General features: G+C 42.4%; 1 protein-coding gene across 1 annotated transcript in view; it reads left to right on the top strand.

Moving 5' to 3' along the window:
* traf7 (TNF receptor-associated factor 7) overlaps nucleotides 1-12,084 on the top strand; it is a gene marked incomplete at its 5' end in the record, with an annotated part of 55,038 nt that overhangs the window by 22,866 nt on the left and 20,088 nt on the right. Inside the window, 6 exons of the mRNA XM_084329216.1 lie at nucleotides 1,492-1,540; nucleotides 2,110-2,237; nucleotides 3,805-3,887; nucleotides 4,235-4,274; nucleotides 4,753-4,869; nucleotides 10,993-11,115. Of these exons, the coding sequence (XP_084185342.1) occupies nucleotides 1,492-1,540; nucleotides 2,110-2,237; nucleotides 3,805-3,887; nucleotides 4,235-4,274; nucleotides 4,753-4,869; nucleotides 10,993-11,115 (540 nt within the window). The remainder of the gene's footprint in view (nucleotides 1-1,491; nucleotides 1,541-2,109; nucleotides 2,238-3,804; nucleotides 3,888-4,234; nucleotides 4,275-4,752; nucleotides 4,870-10,992; nucleotides 11,116-12,084) is intronic.

Here is a 12,084-nt window from a genome sequence, read left to right as displayed (position 1 = left end):
TGTGTGTGTGTGTGTTGGAATGTGCATTACATGCATTTTCTAATGCATTCTTAGGGCTTGTGTCCATAGCGGACGTTTTTTTCAAGGCGGACCGCTTTGAGAAGCAAAAAAAAAAAAGCTCCGAGCGTTTCCCTGAGTCTCGCGACTGCCGCGGCTCCGCCACTTCCTCGATGTTGATTGGTCGGTCGAAAAAAAGTTACCTTGATGAGCTCGCTCCTTTCCAAAAGTTGAACTAGTTTCAACTTTATGCGCTGGGAGCGCTCCGCCCAAAAACGCTGCCGCCGAGAGCACATAAACACGAGGCGCGGCACTGGGAAAAGGAGCGTGCCTGTCGTGCCGGTAGCATAGAAATTAATGACAGAAAGGAGCTGACAACTCATAAAACGTCCGCTATGGACACAAGCCCTTAATAGGGATGCTATTGGCCAGAGAGCTCGCTCTACATCTCATCACCTTGCTTGGGCCACGATACGACAATTTAGCAATTCTTCATTTTCTCGAAGGCCTTTTAAGGGGAGGTCCAAATTTTTTAAGGAGTCTTGTTTGATTTGACTTGACTTGTTATTTAAGTCCATCCAAATACTTTGAACACTTTGCGGAGTACGCTAGTCGATGTGAAAAGTCCCAGCAATGTCTTTTCTTTCTTAGGAAACTGAAAGAGTTCACTAATAACAGGGTGATTCCTACATAACTTATATCACTGTGTGATTGAGAGCGTTCTTATTTTCTCCTGTACTGTATGGTTTGGTAACATTACAGACCAGGAGAAGTCTGCTCTTTTTTACTGTATGTAGCACACTCTCAGGGGCTCTTTCATAAATAAGCATTTCATATAAAGTATTCTGTATTTTGTTGTGCCATATAATAAACAAACTTGAAACTTGAAGAAATCTCTGAACAGAATTGTGCGTCTTGCACATAAGACGATCGGGGTTAGTCTGCCAGCTCTAGAAGAGATCTATGGTGCCAGGCTGCTTTCCTGTGCCTGGAATTATCAACGACCCCTCTGGTCACCCAGCCGCAAAGTCCCCCTCCCCTCGGGCAGACGCTACCGCTCTATCACATGCTCTACCTCTCGGTTTACTAAGAGTTTCTTCCCCAGTGCTGTACACAGCCTGAATAACCCCAAAACCTAGATTTGTATATTATATTATTTTTTATTTGATGTGTTACTAGTCGGGTTGTGGAAGTGCTGTTTCCTCTATGCATCATGCACTTTACTATGATATGCACTTTATGGGATGTTGATCTTAACCTTAGCATTATGCATTACAAACGTGTCATTTTTATATTGTCCTTTTATTTAATTTTATTACTGTACTGTCCATGTTTTTTTTCCTGTACCGTTTCAACTCTGCTCCTGTATTGGTTTAGTTGTAGATGACACACAGTATTGCTCTGTACCTGTATTCCAATGTGGATTCGTCCATACATGGCAAATAAAAAATCTGACTCTGATCATCCCCTCTCTGTCTCCCTGTCCGTCTTTAGGATGAGTTGTCCCACATCAACGCCAGGCTCAACATGGGCATCCTGGGCTGTGAGTGGCATCCCCTTATTCCTTATCCCCCTATCCATCCTCCTCTTGATCCCCTCTTTAATCCTCCCCCTCTCTCCCTCTGTCCCTGTCCTCCCTCTCAACTCTCCAGAGGGGAGGGAAGGTTAAATCATTCTGGGGGACATTCAGGAGAATGTGTAAAGTTTCAAGGTTGTTTGTTTGATCGTTTGATTTAGGTTTAATAGTTCCATTTGAAGTGGACATTTTAATCCCCTCTCTCTTGCTCTTCCTTCCTCCCTCTATCCCTCCATAGCTGACAACCCCCAGACGACCTTTAAATCCATCTAGTTCTGTTTTAAATTATTCTATCGCCCTTTAGTATTAAAACGATGTCTGCTCTGACTCTCTCTGTCTCTCTCTCTGTCACTCTCTCTCTCTGTCTCTCTCTCTGTCACTGTCTCTCTCCTCTCTGTCTGTCTGTCTCTCTCTCTCTGTCTGTCTGTCTGTCTGTCTCTCTGTCTGTCTCTCTCTCTCTCTCTCTCTCTCTCTCTCTCTCTCTCTCTCTCTCTCTCTCTCTCTGTCTCTGTCTCTGTCTCTGTCTCTGTCTGTAGCGTACGACCCCCAGCAGATCTTTAAGTGTAAGGGGACGTTCGTTGGCCACCAGGGTCCAGTGTGGTGTCTGTGTGTGTACTCCACTGGAGACCTGCTCTTCTCTGGCTCCTCAGACAAGACCATCAAGGTAATGCACATGTTTTTCAATCACCTTTCAAATGCTTAATTCTGATGTCGCCAATCGAGTAAAAATGTTACGGATGGACTGACACCTCATGTATGTTGTAATAGCTTCCACTGTGGTTCACACAGGCTCATGACCATAAATTAAGTCTTACAATATTGATTACTCTCTTTGATAAGTCGTGGGATTTAGAATTTCGATTTTCAACTTAAATTAAGGAAAAACTAGCCCAGCATTCCAGCACAGGTTCCCAGACGGTACCAGCCTCAGTGTGTTCTCATAGTGGGGGCATAACGACATTGCAACATCTGGTCGTTTTAGTGTTAACAATGTGGCTCTTGAAAATACCGTAATTCCTCTAATAGTAACCCCGGCTTGTATTTGTTTCAACTGTAGCGGGTACCAGGCTTGTATTAGGAGGAGGCCTGTATAAGAGGGAGGCCTATATTTCAAATTTTCAAACGGATCATAATGAATAAATCAACATTTTGTGTCAGTTTGAACCCAGTAAAATGTACTGGGTTCATTTATTGAAACCAAGTACTGTATGAAATAGTAAACAGTGCAATTACAGGTGGTCACTGGTCATTTCAACGTTTTCAAAGTGAAATCAAGTAACTAGCTCAGTATGCAGCTCAGTATATTAGTAACCCGGCTTGTATTAGGAGGCCGGCTTATAATTGCTTAGCTCAAGAGCGCAGCCGGCCATTAATAGAGACCCGGCTTGTATTTGAGACCCGGTTACTATTAGAGGAATTACGGTAGGCTAGTTAACAAAACATATCATTCTTCCCTCTCACCAGTGTTAATTTTGTCAGCTATTTAAAATGTTCGTCTTAGTCATGTCTCAAATGCTCTTTTTCGTTTTCATCATATTTAGTCACGTTTATCTATTTTTCTTTTAGTCAAGTTTTAGTCAACTACAGGTCTGAGCATTTTCGTTTGAGTCTTTTTTGTTTAGTCTCGATTTTGTCTTTTTTGTTTAGTCTAGCCACTCAGTTACAGCCTCATAAGTTGGCGTGAGCTTTTTCTTTTTTTTATCCACTTTTTCTCCTTATTTTTAAATTGTTCTCCCATCCCAATTTTGTATAGCCAATTCTCCCCTGTCTTGAACGTTGCTAGACTATGCCTCCCACTGGTCGGCTGTAGTGAGGATAGAAGCCTTGCATCACGTGTCCCCGCTGGTACACGAGGAGGCAGCCTGTCGCATCTTTTCACCAGACAGCGCGGACTCTCATTGGCGAGGAGTAACGCGTGGGAGGCTCACACTACCCCCGCCATTTCCTGTCTCTGCTGTGCAGGCGTCCCCCAACCGACCTGTAGGAGTCGCTGTCCACAACGTCCAGATTACCACCCATCGACTTCCACCCGCTAACTCTGCCAATTGAGTTAGTATGACGGCCGGCCCAAGCCGGAGGCAACGCCGACAGCCGGATTCGAACCCGGTGTATCTTGCGTTGGTGACGAGCGCAATGTCCGCTGCGCCACCAGCCGCTTTTCTTTATCTGTTTCTATCGGTTTATCTTATCTGTTTCTCTTATCTGTTTCTATCTGTTTCCCTCTCTCTCAGGTGTGGGATACCTGCACCACCTATAAATGTCAGAAGACTCTAGAAGGCCATGACGGCATCGTACTGGCACTGTGTATCCAGGGGTAAATACACACACACACGCACAGTATTTAGCTGTTGTGGTCAGTTGATGCCTCTTTGCTCCATGTTAAATGGCTGTGCGTAGCTCCACCCACTGGGAGGTGTGGCCAGAAGACATGCTTCATAGACATGCATGGTTAGTTATATCTGTGTGTTTAGAAAACCCCTACTCTCCTGACAACGCGGGGTTAAGGTAATAAACCCAGCCTCAGGCACTATGCAGTGCCCCTGTTTGTATTCTGTATGCATGTATTGTATTTTTCTGTGCCCTACAGTGAAACTAACTGCCCCTCAGATAAAAGTTGAACATCTAATACATGAACTAACCTCCTCTGTTGTCCTTCCATAGCAACCGGCTGTACAGTGGTTCTGCAGACTGCACTATTATAGTGAGTAAACTACATCCTGCTTCAGCGTTTTAAAGGAGAATGCACCCCCCCCCCAACATTCTCTACAGTGTTATGTGTGTATTAGGGCTGGTTATCGCCACCGATTACCTGATTTGATTCAATTTCAATTCACAAGGTCCAGATTTAATTTGATTGAATCAAATTCAATATCGATTACATTTTGTCTTGAATTTAAGCGCTGCTTTCTGCGGGTCAGCATCTGGCATTGTTGTCAAAATATGTAATTTGTTGAACTGAGTTTCTGAGTAAACTCTGCGCATGGCAAACAAAAAAAAAACCGCAGGACGGGATGTGCTAGACATTACATTCAGGTGAAACCGTCAAACATCCACTGAAATATATTATATATTCAAACATCCATCTGGAGATTTAAATAAACCATTCGAGTGAAATTATTCGATATTCTTTCCTCAGCCCTATTGTACTCAGGCGTTGACAGCAGTGTGTCTGTGTGCAGGTGTGGGACATCCAGACGCAGCTGAAGGTGAACACTATCCGGGCTCACGACAACCCTGTGTGCACCCTGGTCTCCTCACACAACATGCTGTTCAGCGGCTCCCTTAAGGCCATCAAGGTACCGTCCAACAGGAAGCCCCACTTCACCTCGTTAACCCGAAGGCCTAGTGTGTAAAGGAGGATTTCAATGGCATTTACATTTTATGGGGAAAAACAAGAATGTGTGAAAGGAAATGTGAACAAGGAGGTGCGTTAACCCTTTCACTACCACACCACCAAAGGGTTAACCATTTCACTGCAACAATACATGCGGTTAACCCTTTCACTGCTACATAGCAACGGGTGTAACCCTTTCAAAACCACACTACACAAGGTTAACCATTTCACTACAGCCGGTTAACCGTCTGTAGTGTGGTAGTGAAAGGGTAACCTGTAGTTGGTAGTGAAAGGTTAACCTTCTGTAGTGTGGTAGTGAAAGGTTAACCTTCTATAGTGTGGCAGTGAAAGGGTTAACCCTTTGTCGTGTGGCAGTGAAAGGTTATCCTTCTGTATGGTGGTAGTGAAAGGTTAACCTTCTATAGTGTGGCAGTGAAAGGTTATCCTTCTGTATGGTGGTAGTGAAAGGGTTAACCCTTTGTCGTGTGGCAGTGAAAGGTTAACCTTCTGTAGTGTGGTAGTGAAAGGTTAACCTTCTGTAGTTGGTAGTGAAAGGTTAACCTTCTGTAGTGTGGTAGTGAACGGTTAACCTTCTGTAGTGTGGTAGTGAAAGGGGTAACCCTTTGTCGTGTGGCAGTGAAAGGTTATCCTTCTGTAGGGTGGTAGGGAAATGGTTAACCCTGTGTCGTGTGGCAGTGAAAGGTTAACAGTCTGTAGTGTGGTAGTGAAAGGTTAACCTTCTGTAGTGGTAGTGAAAGGGTTAAACGCTTCTGAGGCATAGTGTGGAGGTGAGAAGTTCATGCACTTACCCTGCTACTAGCTCATCTTCCTTGCCTATATTACTACCTACTATGCTAATCTGTCTTCACTACTATGCACGCAAGACTGTAGCACCCAAGTTCAACACTGTTTGATGAACAATGTTACTTAGCTGCCAGAGTTGTACCCTTCCTGCTGACCTGTTGTACAGAACTTGTAAGTCACTTTGCATAAAAGCATCAGCTAAATTACTAAAGGTAAATGAGTTGCCTTTAAAAACGCACACCTACACGTTGATTCTTCCGCTTGTATCAGTAATTTGCCAACAATATTAATTAAAACCATTCGTAAATCTCTGGTTAATTTTGGTTTTGCACTTGTCATTGCTGGTGTGTTTTTCTTTCCGGTTGTTAGTTCATCTAGTTTATGGTCAGATGTGCTTGTTAGTTCATTCTAGTTGATGAGTCAGCTGTGCTTGTTAATCTAGTTGATGAGTCAGCTGTGCTTGTTAATCTAGTTGATGAGTCAGCTGTGCTTGTTAATCTAGTTGATGAGTCAGCTGTGCTTTGCCGCAGTTGATAACGGGTAAAGCGTTGGCAGCTGTGCTCTTTAATGTTGCTACGGTTACAGGTTGGGTAGCGGATGGATATAGAACAGGTGATTCATATTTTTTCTTTTTGATAAAATTTTTATTTTCATTTCCACATATAACAAGAGACAACCCAATAGCAGGTGATTCATCTTAAGTGGTTTTATTGAACACTTGTCGGCCAATCAGAAAAGAGTATTGACCCAGACCATGGTATGAATGGTTCCAACATGTTTAACACTTTGGGAGCCAGCCGTGTTTTCCTTTTTACCCCCTTGAATGCCCAAACCCAGTCCAATGTTAACTTAACACTTTAAGTGCCGAAAACGTGTTTAGGCGTCTTTCCTAGCCATGCTAAAGTTGCAGAGGACGCCCTAACTCGTCTTTAATATCAATATTTCAAAAATCTGTGATCGAAATCATATTTTTCCTCTGCAGCCCTGAGACACAGTGCTGGCCTCCTCTCAACCCTCTAGCGGTTCAAGAGCGCCATCTGGTGGCCGATCGGCAGAAGCGCCAAACAGGAAGTCATGTGGATGAAGTGCTGATCACCCATATTACTTCCGGCCACTCTCTATAGCTCCCGCGACTCCATCTTGAAACACTCGATAATAGATTGCTCGCCCTAACTCAATAAACAACGTTATTTGGACGTATATACTATTATACAACCTGGAAATGGACCGGGTATTTCGACATCCCATAATGGAAAACTGTCTACCCCACGCTGATCGCCCAACGGCCCGCGGAGACTGGGGTGAGTTTTAGCGTGTAGTATTACCGTGTTCGACACTAACTGCTATGATGAACATTTGACCCACATTAGATGAATGGTATAACGTTGCCCACGGAATTATAAACGATCCCCCGCCCATCCGGTCATCATCAGATGATACGTAGAAACTTCTAGAAGCACGTCCATTTGAAATTTTTCATCTGGCACTGATCGCTACCAAACTGTATTTGATAATCAATATAATGCATTTGGGGCTATAAATCACGTTCTGGAGAAAGCTGCAGAAAGAGATGAAAACATACTTATACTTTAGATCATATTTTAGTATGAATATGTGAATGAAAAAGTTTAACGTTCATACACCCTGAACAATACATATAGGACATTGAATGGGCCCTAATAATGGCAATCTAGCAATAGAATTTAAAAAGTTATAGCCCTGCAAAGAAGGGGAACTTCTCCATAGACAAATAGAGCTGGCAAGGGATGGTATATCATGAATTTAACCTTCGGCAGTTAAAGTGTTAATATCGCCTAATCTATGTTTTAAATTATGGCTATGTGTCTAATCTGCCTGTCGCTTATCAAAGACTCATTTTCCAGACATTGTCAAGGCAGATTGTTTTTTTATCGCTTAATTTCCGTTTGATAGCATTTTGAAAATCACTCGTTTTTGCGGGAAAAACAACCCATTCTATGATAATCGTCTTTTACTGAAATATTCCAGAACGTTGTCATTTGTCGGCCTATTTATAATCGTTTTCAAATAAACGCTAGATGATCGATAGTATATGTGTGCGCACGCACGCTCGTGCCGCGCGCTGATAATCGCTGCTCATATTTCCTGATGGCTTTTACAGTCAAAACAGCTATATCACATATAGGGGAAACGCTTATATATCCGTGAAAACGAGTCTGATTATCCTAAGACTGATAACATAGATTCCTTACCTGAGGTCAGATGGTATCCAAATGGTTTATTCCAATTTCCGATCGCCATTCGAAAAAATTGCTCATTTGATTGATCCATCGTGTATACAGTAAAACACATTCACCACGGCACCAAGGCTCCAGAATGAACTCTGGTAGACCCTGGTTACATCAGTGAGAAGTAAAATGTGGAGTCAGAAATCCTTTCTCTCATTCACTTTCATTGAGTCCAATCCAAAAGGGTGATTTACCATCTGGGAGACGATAGGGGGCGCTTTTTTCACATCTGAGCGCCGGCGGTGCCTGGATATCCAACGGTAGGCTCGCTTGATGCAATATGATTTCAGATCGCTAATAATAAAAAAATTATAAATCTCGTGATGGGCATTCAACGGTCGGGGGGTAAACCCGAGAAAAGCCGTGAGTGGCATTCAAAGTGTTAAAGCACTGCATCAGTCTCATGACTGCATAGAGCATGGAGGAGCACAGTGGGAATCTGACCTTCTGTTGGTACTGAATACGTAGAAAGTCTTCTATCTCTGCTCATTTCTTTTGACTTGTATCTTTTTTATAAGTATACCATAAAAGAAAACCTTTGCAAAGACCATTTCAAGTTTCAAACATAATGAAACGTTCTAATTTGTTTATTTCCTGTTGCTAATACACTAGCTGATGAACATGGATGAACTGGTTCCATTGGAAACCTCTGTAGTCCATGTGGGCTTGACTGATAAACATCACATCTCATCATACAGGAGGAACGCTGGACTGAGTAGAGACCGACAGGAGTGATATAAAGTGACAGAGGAGAGGAGGAGGAAGGAGGGACAATAAAGAGAGATGGCCATCTAGAACAGTCTGTAGTGCTGTCTTTGTCACCATGGTTACAGGGAGGGAAGGAAGAGGGGAAATGACATCACCACACTTACACAGAGGGACTTTCCTCTTGCACAACGCCCTATGTCTCTCTCTCGCTCTCTCTCTCTCTCTCTCTCTCTCTCTCTCTCTCTCTCTCTCTCTCTCTCTCTCTCTCTCTCTCTCTCTCTCTCTCTGTCTCTCTGAAGAATTAAACTCAGTGACCTCATCTCCACTAGACTTGAACTATAGTACACTGTGTTGTCTCTACTAGACCTGAACTATATATACAATATGTAAGGGATAATGTATAGCTACGAGGTCATTGTCGCAAAATAATTGACCGACACAGAGTTTAGAACACAGAGGCGCCTCGCCGAGGTGTTTTAAACGTCAGTGAAGGTCAATTATTTTGTGACAATGACCGAGTATAGCTATACATTATCCCGCTTATTACATGGCTAACTTACTAACAATATACCTAATTAATTTTACACCATCGACAAGACGAGATCAAATGCAGACGCAGTTGTTCTGTGGCTCTGTCAGCCCAAATAAAGTGATTATTATTATCGCCGGCAGGTGTGTCTGATTGCACTGATGCAGTGTGTGTCAGTGGGCTTGATTGCTACAGCTGCGAAAAGCAATAATCACCGGTGATTATTGCGCGTTGCCCATGGCAGCGGTCAGTTATCGAAAAATAATTCACCGCTGTCGGGGGCTATTGACCAATCACAATCAAGCATTTCGGCGAATGTTAAAACGCCATGTAATAAAGTTATATATATATATAAATAACACGGTTGCTCTCTGCCAGTTATGTGGCTTGTATTGTTTTGAAGCAGCTGTTGTATAACATCATGCCATAGTTTCTATGCTGAGTCCTGAAGTAGAACCTTGGCTCTGAGGAGGGGGTTTGAGTGCCAGTGCTAGTATGACAGTAGACAGAGTTCTACCTGACACACAAAACACCTCTTGATGCTTCCATTTAATTTAGTTTTAGGACGCAGTGATTATGGTCTCAGTTTAGTTTCTGTATAGCTTGGGACATTTTCAGTTTAGTTGACACTACAACTAACTACAGCTTAGGCTAACACTGTCTCACACATTTACTTTATGTTCATTAATGTGTGCTGTCCCTGTTCAAATAAAGTTTAAAAACTGAAACACCTGTTCATTTATATATATATTAGGGCTGTCATTTTATCGCGTTAATTAGATTAATTAATTACACAGCAAATGATCGCGTTATGAAAATTAACTCAAAATTATTATAATTTTTTTTTATAAGATAAGATATTCCTTTATTGATCCCCTTGGGGAAATTCCAGTGACACACACATGCAGCTCATCGTCTCATTAACAACAACATATCACAATCATTACATTTTTACAGTAACAATGGCACAACATAAATTCAAACAGACATGTACATTTGTTGACACATGTCGACTACAGAATGCCTGAGACACCATATGCGATAGTCGGCTGCGACAACACCGGGGTGTCGTTGCGCCAGGTGGCGGGAGGGAGGGTGGAAAGATTGTCCAGCGGGAGGGGCTTTGGTGATGAGACAGTCTTAGGCTCCCCCCCCCTTCAGCACGCGTACTAGTCGGCTGCCGTCACCATCACGTGGGAGTGGCGCCGGGCGTACACGCGGGAGTGGGGATTGGGTAGGGATTGGGGATGGGGGAGGCCGCTTGCCTCTCTTATCTCCCAGAGGGCCTTCGACACCAGCAGCTCCCTGGTTCGACCTTGGTCCATGGAATTTGTTTTGGCTGACTGACTGGCACATTTATCCCACCCACGTCACTTTAAATTTGATTTGAATAGAGTGAAATATAACTCTATTGATTTGAGTGGAGTGAGTTTTAACAACTCCGTCCAAATGACTGAATGCATTATTAGTCCAAGTGTCCCAAGTGTCTTAATCAGTTTATTTTGGTAGGTCCTGTGCGCGGTAAACGGATCCAAAATCTTCTTATTGCAGTCCAAAAGCTTCGATAATCCAAAAATGACCACGTCATAAAATGGTTATGCGATTAAAATGTGATTAATTAGATTAATTAATTACAAATCCTGTAATTAATTAGATAAAAAAATTTAATCGCCTGACAGCACTAATATATATATATTTATTTATGTTACGTTTTATTCTTCATGTTTGTATTATTCGTTTTAATAGTAATAACCCTGGTGTGTGTGTGTGTGTGTAGGTGTGGGACATTGTGGGGACAGAGTTGAAACTGAAGAAGGAGCTGACTGGTCTGAACCACTGGGTCAGAGCACTGGTGGCCTCCCAGAACCACCTCTACAGCGGCTCATACCAGACCATCAAGGTATGTGCATAATGTGTGTGTGTGTGTGTGTGTGTGTTAGGTCTGTCCTCGGCTAAAGAAAGTCTTAGTTGTGTGCACTAGGAATGGGACACTATATATCGAAATGCAATATATTGCGATACAAAAAGGTGGCAATACGTATCATGGGGCACAAAGAATGTCGGCTACATTTTCTTCTGCCGTCCATGCCTAGTGCATGTTATATTAGTTCATGTTATATTAGTTCTGGTCCATGCCTTGTGCATGTTATATTAGTTCATGTTATATTAGTTCTGGCCCATGCCTTGTGCATGTTATATTAGTTCATGTTATATTAGTTGTTGTCCATGCCTTGCGCATGTTATATTAGTTCATGTTATATTAGTTCATGTTATATTAGTTCATGTTATATTAGTTCTGGCCCATGCCTAGTGCATGTTATATTAGTTCATGTTATATTAGTTCATGTTATATTAGTTCATGTTATATTAGTTCTGGCCCATGCCTAGTGCATGTTATATTAGTTCATGTTATATTAGTTCATGTTATATTAGTTCTGGCCCATGCCTTGTGCATGTTATATTAGTTCATGTTATAATAGTTGTGGTCCATGCCTTGTGCATGTTCAGGGAGCGAAATTAACTTTTTGACTCACCGGCCAGTGGCGGGTAGATGGGAAGAGTCTACCCGCCAAGCATATTTCTTACCTGCCAATATATATTTTATATACAATTTTTTTTTTAAATAAAATATATATTATATAATCATACTTGTAGTTGTATTATCTGCGAGACATCGCCACCACGCAATAAGTCAAAATGCTTGCTATCTGCAAACAGCTCCACTGTCTGTTTTGGCTGTGTTGCTCTTCTAGAAAAATAATCCTTTCAGGGTTGCCTATTGAAATACTGTACACTTTCCTACTGTACACTTTCCTGATTAATTGAAATGGGGGACCCTGATGTAAACAAGACGAAAGTCTTTCTCTGG

The sequence above is a fragment of the Notolepis coatsorum genome (assembly GCF_963971535.1).
Source record: "Notolepis coatsorum genome assembly, chromosome: 14".
Classification (NCBI taxonomy): Eukaryota; Metazoa; Chordata; class Actinopteri; order Aulopiformes; family Paralepididae; genus Notolepis; species Notolepis coatsorum.
Note: the sequence above shows the minus strand (reverse complement) of the source record. Positions and strands in the feature narration are given on the sequence as shown.